A 21886-nucleotide genomic window follows, 5' to 3' on the forward strand; every position below is an offset into this window, starting at 1 on the left:
TTCCCACAGGTGCAAGCCCCCGACCTGCGCTTGCCTAGCGCGCCGGCCGTTGTGCTGTGGGCCCGTGTGGGATTCCGATCCTGGGCCTCCTCCAACTGCCGGCGCGCAGTGCTTGCGTATCCCAGGGGCGCAGTTAGTTCGAAGCGTCCCCTGGGATCACGTGGGCCATGGAGAGCCAATGGTAGCAGGGAAATGCCCATTCATAAGTTTGACAGGAAGAGCTGTCAAACCTATAAATACTATAAGCCCCAAAACATCACTAAACCTCAAATAATTTTTTTTTTTAATCACATTTTAAAATAACTATAAATTACATAAAATAACTATTTTAAACAATAATTTAAATTTTTGAAAAAATTAATTACATTTTCTAACGGGGCTAAAAATAAACTTACCTTTCTTTAAAGTATTTAAAAATAATAAACCTGTGGAAAAAATGTTTTAATTTTAATTAATTCACCACTTACCTTGTTAAAAACAGGCCTTGCGCCTGCTTTTTAAAAGTGTAACTGCTGGAGACTTACCCTCCCGGAGAAACCTGCAAAATAACGTAAGTTCCAGGCGTACGCGCTGCCTCTCCGGCGCATGCATTCCACCTCTGAACCCCTTCTTTCAAGGGAACGGAAGTTCCGGTTTCCCGCGCATGCGCAGTGCATGCACGAAACCGGCACTTCCATTGGGCTTACGGGCGAGTACCCCATGCATACTCACCCGTGGAGACCCGAATTTCTGGGCCATCATCCCATAAGGCTGCCCTTAACCTAATGCAAAGTGTAAATCTTCCATCTCTTTTCACATCTCTGCCTTGCAAACAGTCCCAGCCAGTGGCCCAGCACAACTATTGCAACAGCACGCAGAAACTAACAGCTTAACGTGCAAAATACCAGCCGCAAAGCAATCGTGCAGCTCTCACAATAAGCATAAACCTTTTCCATGCGCTGTCAAGCGGCACTTGACCTCTGTCGACGAGGCCAAGACAAACACTGTTAACCTTTGTCTTCTCCCCTCTCCCTTTACAGAACGATTTAAAAAAAACATTGTCTGTTGTGGCTCTTTTGCACCACGTACATGGTGTAAAGTGCACTGAGTATGGGCAGACTTTGCACTTTGAGACTCGCTGGTTTCCCCTCCTGAATCCTGTGCATTGAAACAAGCTCCTTGGAGTTGTCAGGATGTTCAGCAATTTTGCCCCTTTAAGGGTCCCATTCCGCCGTCGGCTGCAGACGTTGGCCGTCCTACATTGGGTGTTCTCCTTCCTTGCTTTTGGTAAGTGAATCTTGATTTCTTCACCTCTTATCTTGCCCCTCCTCTTAAGCTTGGGATTAAAAACAACAAATTGTTTTTCTACAGCGCCTTTAACATAGTAAAACGTCCCAAGGTGCTTCACAGGAGCGTAATCAAACAAAATCTGACACTGAGCCACACAAGGAGATATTAGGACAGGCGACCAAAAGCTTGGCCAAGGAGGTCGGTTTTAAGGAGCGTCTTAATGGAGGAGAGAGAGGCGGAGAGGTTTAGGGAGGGAATTCCAGAGCTTAGGGTCCAGGCAGCTGAAGGCACGGCCGCCAATGGTGGAGCGATTCAAATCGGGGGATGGTCAAGAGGCCGGAGTTGGAGGAGCGCAGAGATCTCGGAGGGTTGTGGGGCTGGAGGAGGTTACAGAGATAGGAAGGGGCGAGGAGGCCATGGAGGGGTTTGAAAACAAAGGTGAGAATTTTAAAATCGAGGCGTTGCTTAACTGGGAGCCAATGTAGGTCAGCGAGCACAGGGGGTGATGGGTGAACGAGTTAGCATACGGGCAGCAGAGTTTTGGATGGGCACTCGGTGTAGCCTCTTGGGGGGTGTCCATCTCACAGCTCAAACTTTCTACGGTGATCTCCTAAATTACAACTGCTTCTCGTGTGTACATGTAAACTCAAAAAAAAAACTCCAGATCCACACAGAAGTGGCAGCGTATCTACAGCCTTAAGATTGTAGTGTTTGTACGTTTTGCTGATAAGCCCAGCCCAAGCCTCCTGGACTGCCACACCTCATCAATAATGCACCTTACTCCCCTCCATACAATTCAGAGCTGCCCAAAATCCCACTTCAAGAGCCAGTCCGTCTTTACCAATATTATATGAAAGCATGACTTCAATTTGGAATTTCGTTTTGCATTCCTGCGATCTAATTGCTAATTATCTACAAATTGTATAATTAAGCACTTTTTTGAAGTGTAGTTATGTTGTAATGGGAAACGTGGCATTTGCACACAGCAAGTTCCCACAAACAGTAATGAGATAATTACCAGATAATTTGGGTTTTTTTTAAGTGATGTTGGTTGAAAGATAAATATTAGCCAGGACACAGGGGAGAACTCTTCTCATCTTCAAAATAGTGCCGTGGGATCTTTTACATCCACATGAGAGGACAGACAGAGCCTCAGTTTAACGTCTCATGTGAAAGACGGCACCTCCGACAGTGCAGCGCTCCCTCAGCACTGCACTGGAGTGTCACCCAAGATCTTTGTGCCTAAGCCTCTGGAGTGGGACTCGAACCCACAACCTTCTGGCTCCGAAGAGAAAGAGTGCTACCCACTGAGCCACGGCCGACAGCTTGGCACAATTGGAGGACCTTTCTTCCTCAACCAGTGGTACCTTAATGATTCTTTTTCGGGGTGGCAGGCGGTGACTAGTGGGGTACCGCAGGGATCAGTGCTTGGGCCCCAGCTATTCACTATATATATCAATGATTTGGATGAGGGAACCAAATGTAATATTTCCAAGTTTGCTGATGACACGAAACTAGGTGGGATTGTGAGTTGTGAGGAGGATGCAAAGAGGCTTCAAGGCGATTTAGACAAGTTGAGTGAGTGGGCAAATACATGGCAGATGCAGTATAACGTGGATAAATGTGAAGTTATCCACTTCGGTAGGAAAAACAGAAAGGCAGAGTATATTATTTAAATGGTGATAGATTGGGAAATGCTGATGTACAAAGGGACCTGGGTGTCCTTGTACACCAGTCACTGAAAGCAAATATGCAGGTGCAGCAGGCAGTTAGGAAGGCAAATGGTGTGTTGGTCTTCATTGCAAGAGGATTTGAGTACAGGAGCAAGGCTGCCTTACTACTGTTATACAGGGCCTTGGTGAGACCACACCTGGAGTATTGTGTGCACTTTTGGTCTCCTTACCTAAGAAAGGATATACTTGCCATAGAGGGAGTGCAGTGAAGGTTCACCAGACTGATTCCTGGGATGGCAGGAATATTGTATGAGGAGAGATTGGGTCGACTAGGCCTGTATTCACTAGAGTTTAGAAGAATGAGAGGGGATCTCATTGAAACGTATAAAATTCTGACAGGGCTAGACAGACTGGATGCAGGGAGGATGTTTCCTCTGGCTGGGGGGGGGGGCCTAGAACGAGGGGTCACAGCCTTAGGATACAGGGTAGGACATTTAGGACTGAGATGAGGAGAAATTTCTTCACTCAGAGGGTGGTGAACCTGTGGAATTCTCTATCCCAGAGGGCTGTGGAGGCCAAGTCACTGAATATATTTGAGAAGGAGATAGATAGATTTCTTGGATCAAAAGGCCTCAAGAGGTATGGGGAGAGAGCGGGAATATGGTATTGAGATAGAGGGTCAGCCATGATCATATTGAATGGTGGAGCAGGCTCGAATTGCCGAATGGCCTACTCCTGCTCCTATTTTTCTATGTTTCTATGTTTCTATTCCATTTGGGACACTGCACATCTTAGTGCCATCCTACCATAGTGGGATTTAAACGGCTCAATCTTGGAGGGTGGGTGGGAGGTGTTCTAATGAGGGTACAAAAGCACAGGATCAGTGTTCCAATTTCTGCAACAGAAAGCCTCGGACAAAATTTGAGGAGTATTTTAAACCAACACTCGACACAAGGTTTTAGATCGAGAGTCAAGTTGTCTTTATTGCACCGGTGGGGAGACAGTCTGCTCTGTCTTAGACAGACTTCTCCAAATTGTTACAGCAAACTCTACATTTTTATACATTACAATACACATGTCAAAATTCATTCCTGCCACCTGATTGGACCTTGGCCCACATGCATCTTCACTGATTGGTTGCCTATGCCGCGTTACATTAAAGCACCGCCTTTATTATCAGCCGTTATCCCCCAAGCTGTTGTTGCACCTATGACCTTTGTTTATGCCAGATGGGGTCTCATCAACATTGTACTTCTGACTCATTGTCCTCCTTTCCTGCCTCTCTCGGCCTCTTTTACTTCCAACTCATTGGTTTACTTTCCTGCCAGAACAGAACTTACATCCTCTTAGGCCTCTTATGGTTTCCACGTCCGGCTATGTTACCTCAACTGCCAATTCAGCAACTTAGAAAAAGCTTACTACTGCAAAGTATGGTCTTTATTACACCATTCAGTGAAACTGCCAGCGATGTCCATTTAACTCTTTCCCCACTGCAGAGTGACATTTTCACGTGTCTACGATGCTCAGTTCCCTGAATGTCAAGTCACTTCTGTCATGAATCTTACCATTCATGTAGAAATGACTCATGAGATAACACTGGGCGGCCAGCTGGTGGCGCCGTCCAAGGAGTATAAATACTCGGGCGCGGGCCCAGCTTGCTCAGGACGTTTTTGTAACCAGGAACTAGTGATGTAACTAGAATCTCATGGTTGTGAAACAGTTGATTAAAGCTTTGTTTTATACTCAAACCAAGTTCTTAGTGGTGTTTTTTATGTCAACTTCCAAGGTACAGCCAAGGGTAAGCAATGCATAGTGCCTCCACTCTAGAAGAAAGAAAAGAAAGAACGAGCATTTCTATAGTGCCTTTCACCATCTCAGGGTGTCCCAAAGCGCTTTACAGCCAATTAAGCACTTTATTGAAGTGTAATCACTGTTGTAATGTAGGAAATGCGGCAGCCAATTGGCGCACAGCAAGCTCCCACATACAGCAATGTGAGAATGACCAGACATATTAAGGGTATGTGTCCGCTGTAGGCCCATCCACCACTGGTAACTGAATTTCATAAAAAGGAGTCAGTGTAGGCCATCCAGCCCCTCAAGCCTCGATCGTGATTCCATTTACCCATCTTTGCTCTATATCCCTTGATACAGTTTGTACTATCAGTCCAAGAACAACAACGTGCATCTATACAGCGCCTTTAACGTAGTAAAACGTCCCAAGGTGCTTCACAGGAGCGATTATAAAACAAAATTTGACACCGAGCCACATAAGGAGATATTAGAACAGGTGACCAAAAGCTTGGCCAAAGAGGGAGGTTTTAAGGAGCGTCTTAAAGGAGGAGAGAGAGGCGGAGAGGTTTAGGGAGGGAATTCCAGAGCTTAGGGCCTCGGCAGCTGAAGGCACGGCATGGCCGCCAATGGTGGAGCGATTAAAATCGGGATGTGCAAGAGCCCGGAATTGGCGGAGCGCAGAGATCTCGGAGGGTTGTCGGGCTGGAGGAGGTTACAGAGATAGGGAGGGGCGAGGGCCATGGAGGGATTTGAAAACAAGGATGATAATTTTTAAATCGAGGTGATGCCGGACCGGGAACCAATGTAAGTCAGCGAGCACGGGGGGGTGATGGGTGAACAGGACTGGGTGTGAGTTAGGACATGGGGCAGTGAGCACAGGGGGTGATGGGTGAACAGGACTGGGTGTGAGTCAGGACACGGGGCAGTGAGCACAGGGGGTGATGGGCGAATGGGACTTGGTGCGAGTTAGGACACGGGGCAGTGAGCACAGGGGGTGATGGGCGAACGGGACTTGGTACGAGTTAGGACACGGGGCAATGAGCACAGGGGGTGATGGGTGAACGGGACTGGGTGTGAGTTAGGACACGGGGCAGTGAGCACAGGGGGTGATGGGCGAACGGGACTTGGTGCGAGTTAGGACACGGGGCAGTGAGCACAGGGGGTGATGGGTGAACGGGACTGAGTGTGAGTTAGGACACTGGGCAGTGAGCACAGGGGGTGATGGGCGAACGGGACTGGGTGTGAGTTAGGACACTGGGCAGTGAGCACAGGGGGTGATGGGTGAACGGGACTTGGTGCGAGTTAGGAGACGGGGCAGCCGAGTTTTGGATGAGCTCAAGTTGATGGAGGGGGGAAGATGGGAGGTCGGCCAGGAGTGCGTTGGAATAGTCAAGTGACAAAGGCAGGGGTAAGTGTTTCAGCAGCGGATGAGCTGAGGCAATGGCGGGGACGGTTGGTCGATGTTACGGTGGTGGAAGTAGGCGGTCTTCGTGATGGAGCAGATATGTGGTCAGAAGCTCATCTCAGGGTCAAATACGACACCAATGTTGCAAACGGTCTTGTTCGGCCTCAGACAGTGGCTAAATTGAAACCCAGATCCCAGAGCTGACGGATATTAAATACACTCAGGTTTCCTCTCAACGTAGAGTTCTGGCACTCTGGCGGAGATTTCGGAAGATGAGTCTCATTTATCTTCAACCTAAAACACTGCCACCATCAGCACTATACTGAGTTATTGACTGTTAACTTTTCTTCCTCTTCTTAATTCTCTTGTCTCTGTCAGTAGGCTGCGGGTTCAAGCCCCACTCCAGGCCTTGAGCACATCATCCATGTTGACACTTCAGTGCTGCATTGGGGGACTGCTGCACAGTTGGAGGTGTCAACTTTTGGATGAGATTCTAAACCGAGGTCCCTTCTGCCTGTTAAAGATCCCACCACACTACTGGAAGAAGAATTCACCTGGTTCCCTGACCAATATTCCTCCCTCAACCAACACCACCAAAAACAGATTAACTGGCCATTCAGCTTACCTGTCGTTTGTGGGATCTTGTTGTGTGTAAATTGGCTCATTAACACCAGTGAGTTATGGTGAGATGGTATTAAGGGGATGAATAAATGCAACTTATTTCTCTTTTTATTGTTCACAGTATCAGTAACACACACACACACACACTCACACGCATACACTCACACACACTCTCACACTCACACGCACACTCACACACACACACTCACACACACACACTCTCACACACACTCACACACACACACTCACACACACACACACACTCTCACATACACTCTCACACTCACATGCACACTCACACACACTCACACACACACACTCACACACACACTCTCACACACACTCACACACATACACTCACACACACACACTCACACACACACACTCTCACATACACTCTCACACTCACACGCACGCACACTCACACACACACTCACACACACACACTCTCACACACACACTCACACACACACACACTCACACACACACACACACACACACTCACACTCACACACACTCTCACACTCACACGCACACTCACACACACTCACACACACTCACACACGCACACTCACACACACACACTCACACACACTCACACACTCTCACATACACTCTCACACACACTCACACACACACTCACACACACTCTCACACTCACACACGCACACTCACACACACACACACACACACACACACACACTCACACACTCTCACATACACTCTCACACACACTCACACACACACTCACACACACACTCTCACACTCACACTCACACACACACACACACACACACACACACACACTCGCACACTCTCACATACACTCTCACACACACACACACACACACTCACACTTCTTCTTCTTAGGCAGTCCCTCTGAACCGAGGATGACTTGCTTCCACACTAAAAATGACTTCTCAGGGCAGTGATGAGTCCAATGCGGGACCTACAGTCTCTGTCACGGGTGTGGCAGACGGTGGTTGAAGGGGCGGGTGGGGGGTGATGTAAGAAAACTACTGAGCACTTGGTTTGAGTATAAAACAAGGCTTTAACCGACTGTTTCACAACCATGAGATTCTAGTTACATCACTAGTTCCTGGTTACAGAAACATCCTGAGCAAGCTGGGCCCACGCCCGAGTATTTATACTTTCCTTGGATGGCGCCACCAGCTGGCCGCCCAGTGTTATCTCATGAGTCATTTCTACATGAATGGTAAGATTCATGACATTCTTCCCACCTGAAAGATTTGGAAGTCCCGACGACTTCCTTCTAGCGGATATAACGGACCACGAAGAGCCGCAGTCGTTTCGATTTCTGTTGGTGGCCGGAAGGCACGTCTCCTCGGACCGTGTCTTGGTCCCTGTGTCGCTTGGTTCGTACAGGTAGGTTGACAGGGCCCGTGTCGCCTTGATCGATCTGAGGGGGACTGGGGAGATCGTGACTCTGGGTGTGGGCCCCCACAGGCGCAGAGCTGGCTTCATCTTGCTCGGTAGCCGGTGATTGTCCAGCGTCCTGGCTTTGGGTGGCCATCCCGTGGGGAGCGCTCGGCTCCCCGAGTTGATCCAGTGGAGTAGCCGGCAGATCCCTTGATGTCCCAGGTAGGGCGTCATCCTCAAAGGAGCGCAGAGTGTCGGCATCATTACTATGGATCCCTCTATCAGTGGGGTCCGTGGGACCGGTTGGACAGGGAGCCAGATCTCGGAGTGAAACGGTGGACTCCCGGCCATCAGGGTACCGCACGTGCGCGTATGTGGGATTAACGTCTGTTAGTTCCACCTCGTCGACGAGGGGATCATTCTTGGAAGATCGAACGAATCTTCAGAGAAGCACGGGGCCAGGAGCTGCCAACCATGATGGTAGGGACGTCCCATGAGTGGAGTGATGCTGGAACCCGAAGAATCGTTTGTGAGAAGTAACGATGATGGACGTAGAAAGAAGGGACCTGATGGAATGCAACACGTCAGGGAGCATAGTTTCCCACTGCTGGTCTGGCAGGTTGCGTGACCTCAGTGCAAGATGAACAGCGTTCCAAATGATAGCATTGTATCTCTCAACCTGGACGTTACCGATGGGATAGTACAGTGTCATTTTACTTGTGGCGATTCCCCGTTGGGAAAGATAACTTTTGAGTTCGCTTGACACGAAGAAGGGACCCCGATCAGAGTGGATGAAATTGGCCGTACCGCAAAGGGAAAAGACCTGATCGAGGCATTTGATCACTGTGGAAGTAAGCATATTAGGACAGGGGAAAGCAAAGGGAAAGCGTGAATATTCGTCCACCATAGTAAGCAAGTAGTGTTTCGCGTTGAAGAAGGCAGTTGCCCTTTAAAGTCAATGCTGAGTCGCTGCATAGGCTGCATAGCATGTATGAGCGAGCTATCCGATGGATGGAAGAATTGCGGTTTTAATTCCGCGCAAATTCTACAAGTGGAGTATGTTCTTTTCACATCTTCCGTAGAAAATGGGAGATTTTTAGATCACACAAAGTGCAACATACGGGTAACGCCAGGATGGCATAAGTCAGTATGAAGATCCGCAAGAGTCGAAGTTGACATAGAAGAGCAGAATGCACGCGTGAGGGTATCCGGGGCCACATTCTCTTTGCCGGGTCGATAATGTATGGTGCATCCAAAGGCAGCCAATTCCATCCTCCAGAGCTGTATTTTGTTATTCTTGACCTTAGTGTGTTTCCGGTTATCCAGCATAAAGGCCACGGAGCGCTGATCAGTTATAAGCGTGAAATGGCGACGAGCGAGAAAATGACTCCATTTACGTACTGCTTTGATGATGGCCGTAGCCTCCTTCTCAACAGGAGGATAATGGAGCACGCTACCCTGCAAAGTTCTGGACACAAATGCAATGGGTCGACCACCTTGATTCAAGGTAGCCGAGATCGCACCTCCGATGCATCGCACTCGACCACGAAAGGGAGATTTTCATCGATGGAACGAAACGTGGCTTTTTCCAGTTGTTGCTTGAGGAGGTTGAAAGCTGAAATAGCCGTTGCCTCCAACGGAAATGACGCATTTCTTCCCGCACTGGACATCAATCGGGAGCAGGAATCCTGGACGATTTCCCCCTCCCTGACCTAGGGACATGGCGCCAGATGAGGTCTGCTGACTCTGCACTAACCAGATCTGAAACCTGGGAGCTGCCGGTCTGTCCATAGCACGGTGAGCAGAGCCTGTATCGACAATCGGACCATCCGCGCCACGTCTGATGAATCAGTAATGTGACGGCAGCTGTCTGCTTCAAGTACCTGAAAATACAATTCAGCAAAGGCAATTTCTAAACATCGCAGTCAGTGTTAACAAATAAAAGACCCCAACCTTTATGGCTATCTCCCTTCAGTTATGTCATCAGCATCCGCTATTTATCAACAGATCATACCGTGACCCTGATTTCGTTGCTGGGGGCTGCTGGGGTTCTGAGTCTCATTCTCTGGGGCCACCCTGTCCTGGTTTAACAGGTTATTACATTCATTGCTCTACATCCCCTTCCATTTTTCCAACGTAAAGAAGGCAGACTTGCATTACTATAGCGCCTTTCACGACCTCAGGACGTCCCAAAACCCTTTACAGCCAATGAAGTACTTTTGAATGTGGTCACTGAGGGTGAGTGTCAACATTAACTGAGAAAGAAGATCATAAGAATTAGGAGCAGGAGTCGGCCATTCGTCCCCTCGAGCCTGCTCCGCCATTCAATAAGATCGTGGCTGATCATCAACCTCAACTCCACCGTCCCGCCCGACCCCCATATTCCTCGATTCCCCTGGAGTCCAAAAATCTATCGATCTCATGGTGAATATACTCAACGACTGAGCCTCCACAGCCCTCTGGGGCAGAGAATTCCAAAGATTCACCACCCTCTGAGTGAAGAAATTCCTCCTCATCTCAGTCCTAAATGGCCGACCCCTTATCCTGAGACTGTGACCCCTGGTTCTAGACTCTCCAGCCAGTGGGAAACAACCTCTCAGCATCTACCCTGTCAATCCCCCTCAGAATCTTGTATGTTTCAATGAGATCACCTCTCATTCTTCTAAACTCCGGAGACTATAGGCCCATTCTACACAATTTCTCATCATAGGACAACCCTCTCATCCCAGGAAGGAGTGAGAAAGTGTGTCAGCATAAACTGAGAGAGAGTGAGGGAGAGAGTTTAGCATTAACTGAAGGAGTGAGGAGAGAGAGTGACAGCAGTAACTGAGGGAGTGAGGGAGAGAGTTTAGCATTAACTGAAGGAGTGAGGAGAGAGAGTGACAGCAGTAACTGAGGGAGTGAGGGAGAATGACACAGTTTTGGTCTCCTTATCTAAGGAAGAATATACTTGGCCTTGGAGGCGGTGCAACGAAGGTTCACGAGACTGATCCCTGGGATGAGCGGGCTGTCCTATGAGGAGAGATTGAGTAGATTGGGCCGATACTCTCTGGAGTTTAGAAGAATGAGAGGTGAGTATTGGCCAGGACACCGGGGAGAACTCCCCTGCTCTTCTTCAAAATAGTGCCGTGGGGTCTTTTACAAGTGAATGAATACTCTTTATACAAAAGGAAAATACTGCAAATGCTGGAAATCTGAAATAAAAACAGAAAATGCTGGAGAAACTCAGCAGGTCAGGCAGCATCTGTGAAGAGAGAAACAGAGTTAACGTTTCAGGTCGATGACCTTTCGTCAGAACTGGAAAAAAGCAGGAAATGGAACAGATTTTTAAGCAAGTGTAGGGGCTGGGAAAGGGGGGAGGGGATGAAAGAACAAAAGGGAAGGTCTGTGATAGGGTGGAAGGCAGGAGCGGTTAAAGAGACATTGAGAGATATTCAAGGCGAGAGGAGATGGTAATGGGACAGGTTAAGAGACAAAGGATGGCTCTGGATGAAGTGTAAATTGCGCTGGCAGAATGAAGGACAGCTGCCCTGTGGGAGAGAAGAATTGAAGGCACAAACGAAAAGTGTGGATAAAAATATATATACAGTATATGATAGGGGCCAAGGTTATGATCTGAAATACTCTTTATACCCAGGGACTAAGTCACAAAACCCATGTAACTATGTGTTATCCTATATCGTAGACTGTTCTTGGGTTGGTGGCTTTTTGCTAGTTTTCTAGGCTGACATGAATACCTCATGAATGAGTGCAGCAGTTCAAAGTAATTTATGGCATTTGAAGCATTTTGATCCAAAATAAATGCAAGTTTCTATTTAAGACGTCATTCATCAAACTTCTATCAAGTTATATCTAGAAAAACGGATCTTGCCTAGGCAACACACTCCTGTCCACAAACCTTATGTCACGCTTTACGGTTAAGCTTTTGTGTCAAGTAGTTACTATTGTCTATTGCTATGTCAACATGTCCCATTCAATTTTGCTATGTCAACTGTCACGCTGTAGCTGCCGCCTCTGGCCACTAGGCGGCGCGGCGGATCAACTCTCTCCCAATAATGTCGCCATCTCGCATATCAAAAGCTTATCACCCGAACACGGGCTGCGCGCACGGGCAACCTGCTGGTACGTGGTATGACTTTCGGTGCCTCTTTTGTGACTACTATTATTGGGTATTTTGTTTTTCCTCACTCCACAGCTCAGTGCTGCGTCGTGCTCTTCATCATCCTCCTTTTCACTCACTTCTGGTTCGTGCCCGTGCTGTACGCAACATGGTGGCTCTGGGACCGCAACACGCCCTACCGAGGAGGCCGCAGATCTCACTTCATCCGCAGCTCCAGAGTGTGGGGCTACTTTCGGGACTACTTTCCCATTCACGTGAGTATCAAGAGGGTGTGCAGAGGAGATTTACCAGAATGGTTCCAGGGATGGGGGGATCTTAGCTACAAGGACAGTTTGGAGAAGCTGGATTTGTTTTCATTAGAGCAAAGGAGGTTGAGGGGTGATTTGATAGAGGTGTACAAGATTATGACGGGTTTGGATAGGCTAGACAGGGAAAGGCTGTTCCCACTAGTTGATGGTACAAGGACTAGGAGACACAGATTTAAGGTTTTGGGCAAGAGATACAGGGGGGATGTGAGGAAAAACTTTTTTTACGCAGCAAGTGGTGAGGATCTGGAACTGGCTGCCGACGGAAGTGGGGGAAGCGGAGACACTCAATGTTTTCAAGGGGAGACTGGATAGGCACTTGAGGGAAATAAACTTGCAGGGCTACGGGGATAGAGCGGGGGAATGGGACTGACTGGATTGTTCTACAGAGAGCCGGCACAGACTCGATGGGCCGAATGGCCTCCTTCTGTGCCGTTCTGACTCTAGGAGTGACGTCTCATAGCTCGGGGGGGAAAAGGAGGAGCATTGAATCTCAGCTGTGCTGACGTCCTACTTGCAGTTATGTTCTCGTACTGTTTCTTGCGGCTGTGAGACACCATTTATTTATTTAGACAATTTTATCCCACCGAGCCACATAAGGAGATATTAGGACAGGTGACCAAAAGCTTGGTCAAAGAGGTCGGTTTTAAGGAGCATCTTAAAGGGGGAGAGAGAGGCGGAGAGGTTTAGGGAGGGAATTCCAGAGCTTGGGGCCCAGGCAGCTGAAGGCACGGCCGCCAATGGTGGAGCGATTAAAATCAGTGATGCTCAAGAGACCAGAACTGGAGGAGCGCGGAGATCTTTTTTTTAATTTGTTTATGGGATGTGGGCATCACTGGCAAGGCCAGCATTTATTGCCCATCCCTAGTTGCCCTTGAGAAGGTGGTGGTGAGCCGCCTTCTTGAACCGCTGCAGTCCGTGTGGTGAAGGTGCTCCCACAGTGCTGTTAGGGAGGGAGTTCCAGGATTTTGTCCCAGTGACGATGAAGGAACGGCCGATATATTCCCAAGTCAGGATGGTGTGTGACTTGGAGGGGAACTTGGAGGTGGTGGTGTTCCCATGCGCCTGCTGCCCTTGACCTTCTAGGTGGAAGAGGTCGCGGGTTTGGGAGGTGCTGCCGAAGAAGCCTTGGCAAGTTGCTGCGGTGCATCTTGTAGATGGTACACACTGCAGCCACGGTGCGCCGGTAGTGGAGGGAGTGAATGTTTAAGATGGTGGATGGGGTGCCAATCAAGGGGGTTGTGGGGCTGGAGGTAGGGAGGGGGCGAGGCCATGGAGGGATTTGAAAACAAAGATGAGAATTTTTAAATCGAGGCGTTGCTAGACTGGGAACCAATGTAGGTCAGTGAGCACAGGGGTGATGGGTGAACGGGACTTGATGCGAGTTAGGACACGGGGCAGCCGAGTTTTGGATGACCTCAAGTTCACAAGTTTTTTAGCGTTACAACGACGCTACCAAACCCACGGTAGGAGCAGGTTGAGGCGACCTTGAACTCTGTGTCCAAGATTGTACTTCACCTGACCCTGATGAACATTAAAAAAAAGCACAAAAATCAAGAAGCTCTTAATAAAAGCAACTGAAGAAAACTAATTTTTTTCTATACAGTCAAAGTAACTGTGAAAGAAAAGTTGAAGAAAATCAAAGTTTAAGAGTAACTTGAATAGTGCGGCGAGCTGGCAGCTTTAGATGGCTGAAACCTGACCTCTGGTGGCAGCACCTGCTCAGTGCACCTGGGCTCTCAGTCGGTGGGCATTTCTGATGATTACAGAAGACCAGGGCTTTCCTCCCTGGTACTGCCCGACTTCAGGCATTATCAGGGTGGGCGGAATTGGCCGCGGAGACGTTTGGTCGGAGGATCTGTTGGTTGCCGCCGCTTCCTGGGTCTGGTGTCAGCCACGGCCCAGTGGGTCGCACTCCTGTGCTCAGACTCAGATAGTTGTGAGTTCAAAAGCTAGGTGGGACAGTTGGCTGTGAGGCGGACACAAAGGCCGCGATCTTACCAGAAGAGGCGAGTAGGAGACGGGTCAGCTGACTTGCGGGTTCCGATCCCGCCCCCAACGACGCACTGGGCGGGCTCAACAAGGTCAATCAAGTGAAAATCACGTGGGTTGGCCACAACTCGATGGAGGCGGGACTATAACCTCGAAAGTTGTAGTCCCGCCTCCTACACACCTCCAGAATCAAAATCCAGCCCTTGGTGTTCAGAGAGATTTGGGTGTCCTCGTACAGGAAACACAGAAAGCTAGCGTGCAGGTACAGCAAGCAATAAGGAAGGCAAATGGCATGTTGGCCTTTATTGCAAGGGGGTTGGAGTATAAGAGTAAGGATGTCGTGCTACAATTGTACAGGGCCTTGGTGAGACCACACCTGGAGTATAAGAGCGAGGAAGTCTTGCTACAATTGTACGGGGCCTTGGTGAGACCACACCTGGAGTATAAGAGCGAGGAAGTCTTGCTACAATTGTACGGGGCCTTGGTGTGACCACACCTGGAGTATAAGAGTGAGGAAGTCTTGCTACAATTGTACGGGGCCTTGGTGAGACCACACCTGGAGTATAAGAGTGAGGAAGTCTTGCTACAATTGTACGGGGCCTTAGTGAGACCACACCTGGAGTACTGCGCACAGTTTGGTCTCCTTATCTAAGGAAGGATATACTTGCCTTGGAGGCGGTGCAACGAAGGTTCACTAGATTGATTCCTGGGATGAGAGGGCTGTCCTATGAGGAGAGATTGTGTAGAATGGGCCTATACTCTCTGGAGTTTAGAAGAATGAGAGGTGATCTCATTGAAACATAAGATTCTGAGGGGGATTGACAGGGTAGATATTGAGAGATTGTTTCCCCTGGCTGGAGAGTCTAGAAGTAGGGGGTGTAGGCCGAGATTTACCCTACCTTGGCGGGTCCGTGGCAGGCGAGGTCGGTGGTGGGTCGTGGCCTCGCTGCTGGCTCCATCCTGGCCTCCGACATGAATTTCTCCAGATTGGGCTTGTTAAGCCCGCCCAGCGAGTTTTCTGGCCAATTGAAGGAAGCGGGTCTGATGAGGTCATTTGATGACGCAACATCAGCCAGTTTCCTTAAAGGGACCATGCGTAAATTGATTTTGACAGTTCTTCTGTCAGTGTTCTACAGCATTGAGGTGCTGCAAACACTGACGAGCACTACACAGAGGCACAGGGCTGCACCCAGGCTCTCCCATGACTCCCTCCATATTCTTGTGGAGAGAATCACAGCACGCAGGGAGGTCCTCTTCCCTTCCCATGGGCAGAAGAGACCTCCCCAGGAGATCAACACAGCCTGGTTGCTCATTGCACAGGAGGACACAAGCAGGGATGTGGTCGGGAGGACCAGGCTGCAGTGGCGCAAACCTTTCAATGATCTCAGTAGATCACGAAACGTTGGTACAAAGCCACACTCAACCTCATTCTGCTGTGCCACTCATCATATCCCCATCACTCTGCCTTCCCTACCCTACTCCTGCACATCCTTACTCACACCAACTTACCTTGCACCTCTGCCCATCCCTGACTATCTATATTATCACTTCCCCACCTCACTAGCCACCCCTCACACTCACCCTCATCCTAGTCCAATCATACCAACTAACAACACACAAGGGTAGGCAGTTGGGTGTTTTAGCCAATGTTCATGTGAAGTTTCTGTTAATGTGGTGTCAAACATTTAAATCTTTATCTTCAACACTTTCCGTTCTTGAGCAAATTTGTGTGCACCTTTGGAAGTGGCTTAGTGAGTTGCAGTGAATGGTGAGACATAACGGTACCCCCTGCAATGGTGATGAGTATGAAAGGAATGGTTTGGGCATTGTAGGGATGCTTTATGGTGTTGGTGTGGGATGGTGCTAAACTGGCGCATCATGTGGCAGCCAGGGTGTGTAGTATCAAGTGAAGTAAATCTGGCCATGGTGTGGCCATCCCTGGCCTTCCGGGCAGCAATGTCGTTGGTTGCTGATGCCCTGTGTCCTGTGTAGCATCAGGTGATTGCGGAGAAGGTTGGTGTTGTTGTTGGTGCTGCTGGTGTGCCTGGTGCTGCTGGTGTTGCGGCTGATCGTGGTCAGATTCTGAGGACCAAGGTGAGAGAGTATAAACCGTATCCGTGCTGATGTAATAGATGACAGGTGAACTTGAGATGACAGAAGCGATCTGTCAATGGTGAGAGAGGTTGTTCCAATGAGGTGACACTGGATAGCGAGTTTGCTCCAAACACTTGCAACCTGCATAAAGCTCAATCTGTCTTCCAAATGCAGTAAGCAACAGCTTCTGAGCTTGGAAAGTGAACAGCTGTGAGATGGGAGCTTTTATGGCACATTACAAGCTGTCAAGTAATGAGATAATTCCATGGCCATTCAACTCCCACCCAGCTTACCTAATGTGATCCCCGAGCAGCGTGGACCCCGTTGGCGAGCTGGTAAATTCTAAAGGTGAGCTCAAAATTGTTGTTAATCCTCTGTTAACAAAGTCATAATGACCTGAATTGCCTCCCCCACCGCTGAGTGTCGGGTCTGTTCAGCGCTGACAGACCCGACATCTGGGAAAGGTGCGTGGTGGCGGGTTGACAGTGGGGTCCCAACCTGCTGCCAAAAAAAAATTCCCACCAGACCCGCCACCGATCGTGCCTGCTGACCCCCCTCCCCCGGAAAATTCCTCCCATAGTCTCAGGATCGGCCATTTAGGACTGAGATGAGGAGGAATTTCTTCACTCAGAATGTTGTGACTCTTTGGAATTCTCGACCCCAGAGGGCTGTGGAAGCTCAGTCATTGAGAATATTCAAGGCGGATTTTGGATAACTAAGGTAACCAAGGGATATGGGGATCGAGCGGGAAAGTGGAGTTGAGGTCGAAGATCAGCCATGATCTTATTGAATGGTGTAGCAGGCTCAAGGGGCTGAATGGCCGACTCCTGCTCCTATTTCTTATGTTCTTATGTTCTTAAGCCTCACTCCAGAGACTTGAACACAAAAATTTCAGCTGACACTCCCAGTGCAGCACTGAGGGAGTGCTGCACTGTCGGAGGTGCCGCCTTTCGAGTGAGATGGTAAACTGAGGCCCGGTCAGCTCTCTCAGGTGGATGTAAAAGATCCCACGGCCACTATTTGAAGAGTTCTCCCCCGGTGTCCTGGCCAATATTTATCCCTCAACCAACATCACTAAAACAGATGATCTGGTCATTATCACATTGCTGTTTGTGGGAGCTTGCTGTGCGCAAGTTGGCTGCCGCGTTTCCCACATTACAACAGTGACTACACTTCAAAAAAGTACATAATTGGCTGTAAAGTGCTTTGGGACATCTTGAGGTGAGTGAAAGGCGCTATAGAAATGCAAGTTCTTTTTCTGGAAGTGATATTGATCATTAAATACATCCACCCAAATATGAAAGATATACAGCGTCAATCACCACCCCAGGAAGCCCCAAAACATTTTTACAGCCAATGTAGTAGAATCATAGAACGATACAGCTCAGCAGGAGGCCATTCGGCCCATCGTGCCTGTGCCGGCTCTTTGAACGAGCTCTCCAATTAGTCCCACTCCCCCTGCCCTTTCCCCACAGCCAATGCTCCCTTTAAGCTGCGCAGCTACGCAGGGCTCTTGTGCGCCAGCGCAACCGTCTCACCGGCTTTTAAATCGGAAAAACCGCGCAGGCGCAGCATTTTGAATGGGCCGCGCACCCAAAAAATATGAAAGGGAACATTGCCCAGAGCCCTGCAAAATTTTCCCCTTCAAGAATTCAGCCAATTCCTTTTTGAAAGTTACTATTGAATCTGCTTCCACCGCCCTTTCAGGCAGCGCATTCCAGATCACAACAACTCGCTGTGTAAATAAAAGTACGTCCGGTTGTCGGAAATGCGGCAGCCAATGTACACACAGCAAGCTCCCACAAACAGCAATGAGATAATGGCCAGATAATCTGTGTTAGGGCCGGTGGTTGGGAGATAAATATTGGCCAAGGTTCAAGTAGACCACGTTCAGCACTCCTAGGATATATAGAAGTTCCCATATTTCCGTGGAAAGATCGGCGTAAAGAGTCCATAAAGAGGTGTGGATCGGAAAGTAGCGCTCTGTTCTCTGTACCTCATGGTGGGGTACTGAACCACGAAGGCTTCCGGTCTAAATCCTGGCTTGTGTGTAGCTTCCAAAAGCTCTTCTAATAATGTGTTCGTGACTACACAAACCACTCTGGGTACAGGTATATTAATGGCCCAGAAATTCGGGTCGGGGGCTTCCCGCGGGTGCAAGCCTCCGACCTGCACTTACCTAGCGCGCCGGCCGTTGTGCTGTGGGCCCGGGTGGGATTCCGATCCTGGGCCTCCTCCAACTGCCGGCGCGCAGTGCTTGCGTATCCCAGGGGTGCAGTTAGTTCGATGTGTCCCCTGGGATCACGTGGGCCATGGAGAGCCAATGGTAGCAGGGAATGCTTCATTCATAAGTTTGACAGGAAGAGCTGTCAAAACCAGAAATACTATAAGCCCCAAAACATCACTAAATCTTCAAATAAGTTTTTTAAAAAATCACATTTTTTAAATAAACTATAAATTACATGAAATAACTATTTTAAACAATAATTTAAATTTTTGAAAAAAATAATTTTATTTTCTAACGAGACTAAAAATAAACTTACCTTTCTTTAAAGTATTTAAAAATAATAAACCTGTGGAAAAAATGTTTTAATTTTAATTAATTCACCACTTACCTTGTAAAAAGCAGGCCTTGCGGCTGCTTTTTATATGTCTAACTTCTGGAGACTTACCCTCCCGGGAAAACCTGCAAAAAAAAACGAAGTTCGATGCGCACGCACTGCCTCTCCTGCGCACGCGTTCGACCTCTGAACCCCTGCTTTCAGGGGAACGGAAGTGCCGGTTTCCCGCGCATGCGCAGTGCATGCAGGAAACCGGCATTTCCATTGGGCTTACAGGCGAGTACCCCGTGCGTACTCACCCGTGGAGACCCGAGTTTCTGGGCCATTGTGTATAAGTAAAACAGGTTTATTAAGCATTAACATCCAGTACAAAGAAGTAATACTTAACAAGGAGATAGTGACTGTCTTGTTCGTTTGAGCCTCAGCGTTCCTTCCGAGCGACGGTGGTGCCGTCTCTTTATTCTCTTGCTGTTTTCTCTTGACTGAAGCTCCTTCAACTCTGATTCCTGGTCCACGCTGCCTTCAGTGTTCAATATCTGTATCTTTATACACTTTCCTTTCCTTTTGCCTACGTGACTGCAACCAGCTATCTGACACCTGGTACATGTTTTATGACCTTGTTTTTCCCACTAGGTCTCGCTTTGTGCATATCAAAGTGCCCTTTATCTTTAGATGTTCTCTTTCCAAAGACCATTTCCCAAGATGTTGTCTAAACAGTCTGTCCATGTTATAGTGGTATCACTGAGGGGTGCCTTACATTTCTCTCTCTCTTCTCTTATCACTTTTCCATCACATTACTGAATACCACATCCCTGACAGTCTCCATAAACTTAGCACTGCATTCCGTTACTTCAGTCATTGAAAACACAGCAGTTTCAGTCAGGTTGGCATAATTTCCCATCCTGCTTTTCTCTCAGCCATTCGCCATTTTATACAGGCTTTTAGGCTTTTAACATACAATTTCACATACAGGAAACTCCTTATTATCCGGCACCGACGGGACCGGCGTGGTGCCAGTTCATCAAAAAGTCCGGATTACAGAGAGGTATAGTTTAAAAGGTACGAGAGCTCCGTACACAGCAACAAATCCAGGCTTCCCTGTTGCTTAGCAACAGGTGCAGGAACTCCGGCCACAGACCAAGTGTCCCTGTTGCTTAGCAACAAGTGCAGGAACCCCGATTACACAGCCACAGATCCAGGAACGGCCAGTAATATGAAGTAAAACTTATCTGAACCTACTCCTGAATTTTGCCGGTAAATCGAGAGTTTCCTGTATTATAGTTATACAAAAATGTTTACTAATCATACAGATACACCCTATCCTACATGTGTTGCGTTAGTGGGTCTCAACTGCAGCAGTGTTCTAGAACCCACACTTGGCCTCAGCACACAGGATCCCATCAGGAAAGCTTAGATGTCGGGTGACAACGGGATTGAACTCAATCGTGATACTCCGTTACTCGAATAGCCTGCCGACACTCCCTTCCCAGTCTTATCCAAGTGACCATTCTTCACGGCTGCCTGCGGCTGCACCCATAGACTTGCCTTTCTATAGCGCCTTTCACGACCACCGGGCGTCCCAAAGTGCTTTACAGCCAATGAAGGACTTTTGAAGTGTAGTCACTGTTGTAATGTTGGAAACGTGGCAACCAAATTGCGCACAGCAAGCTCCCACAAACAGTAATGAGATAACGACCTGATCAGCTGTTTTGGTGATGTTGATTTAGGGATAAATATTGGCCCCAGGACACCGGGGAGAACTCCCCCTGCTCTTCTTCAAAATAGTGGCCGTGGGATCTTCTACGTCCACCTGAGGGAGTAGACGGGGCCTCGGTTTAACGTCTCATCCACAAAGACGGCACCCCCGACAGTGCAGCGCTCCCTCAGCACGGCACTGGGAGTGGGAGCCTCGATTTTTTGTGCTCAAGTCTCTGGAGCGGGACCCGGCTGAGAGGCGAGACAGTGCTGCCCACTGAGCCACGATTAACAGTCAGCATATTCAGGAGTGATGAGGAGAAAATTGATGGGGGAGAAAGGGGTTAAAAACAGAAGGGCAATGTTAACTCTCGCTTCATTGCGGTAGTGCAGTCCGTGACTACATGAAATGACCTTGCACACCTCTAGGTTTTGTTTATCCAGAGCTGGAACGGACTCTCTTGACTGTGGTTACTTCTGAGCTTGTTGGGGGGAGCGTTGAGTGGTCTCTCTCTGCGGGTCAGCACAGATCAAGGGTTATCGAAACAAAATAAACCAACTAAACAAAAACAGGTTGAGGCCATAGGTGGGTAACCACTTGAAATTGAGAAATGTGACATGGTGTGTTTCAGCCCTGACAATACACGCAATTACACAACACAGGCAGCAAGAAAAAGCAGTAGAGACAGTCCAACAAATATTCATATTGTCATCACAACACATTGGAGAGAGTTTCGTTGTTTGGGAACTTGTTTGCAAAGTTAAAGCCCATAGGATTAAAGAGGCAGTGGCAGCGTCGATAGAAAGTTGGCTAAGGGTCGGGAAGCAGAGAGTGGTGGTGAACGGTTGTTTTTCAGATTTTTATTTTTTATTCGTTTATGGGATGTGGGCGTCGCTGGCAAGGCCGGCATTTATTGCCCATCCCTAATTGCCCTCGAGAAGGTGGTGGTGAGCCGCCTTCTTGAACCGCTGCAGTCCGT

General features: G+C 48.5%; 1 protein-coding gene across 1 annotated transcript in view; it reads left to right on the plus strand.

Annotated features, from left to right (window-relative positions):
- The first annotated feature begins 1127 nt into the window (after positions 1-1127).
- mogat2 (monoacylglycerol O-acyltransferase 2) overlaps positions 1128-21886 on the plus strand; it is a 63491-nt gene continuing 42732 nt past the window's right edge. The window contains exons 1-2 of the mRNA XM_085999727.1: positions 1128-1266; positions 12335-12513. Of these exons, the coding sequence (XP_085855853.1) occupies positions 1173-1266; positions 12335-12513 (273 nt within the window). The 5' untranslated portion in view covers positions 1128-1172. The remainder of the gene's footprint in view (positions 1267-12334; positions 12514-21886) is intronic.

This window comes from Somniosus microcephalus, chromosome 10 (genome assembly GCF_052327205.1).
Source record: "Somniosus microcephalus isolate GS21.2 chromosome 10, FLI_Smic_1.0, whole genome shotgun sequence".
Taxonomy (NCBI): Eukaryota; Metazoa; Chordata; class Chondrichthyes; order Squaliformes; family Somniosidae; genus Somniosus; species Somniosus microcephalus.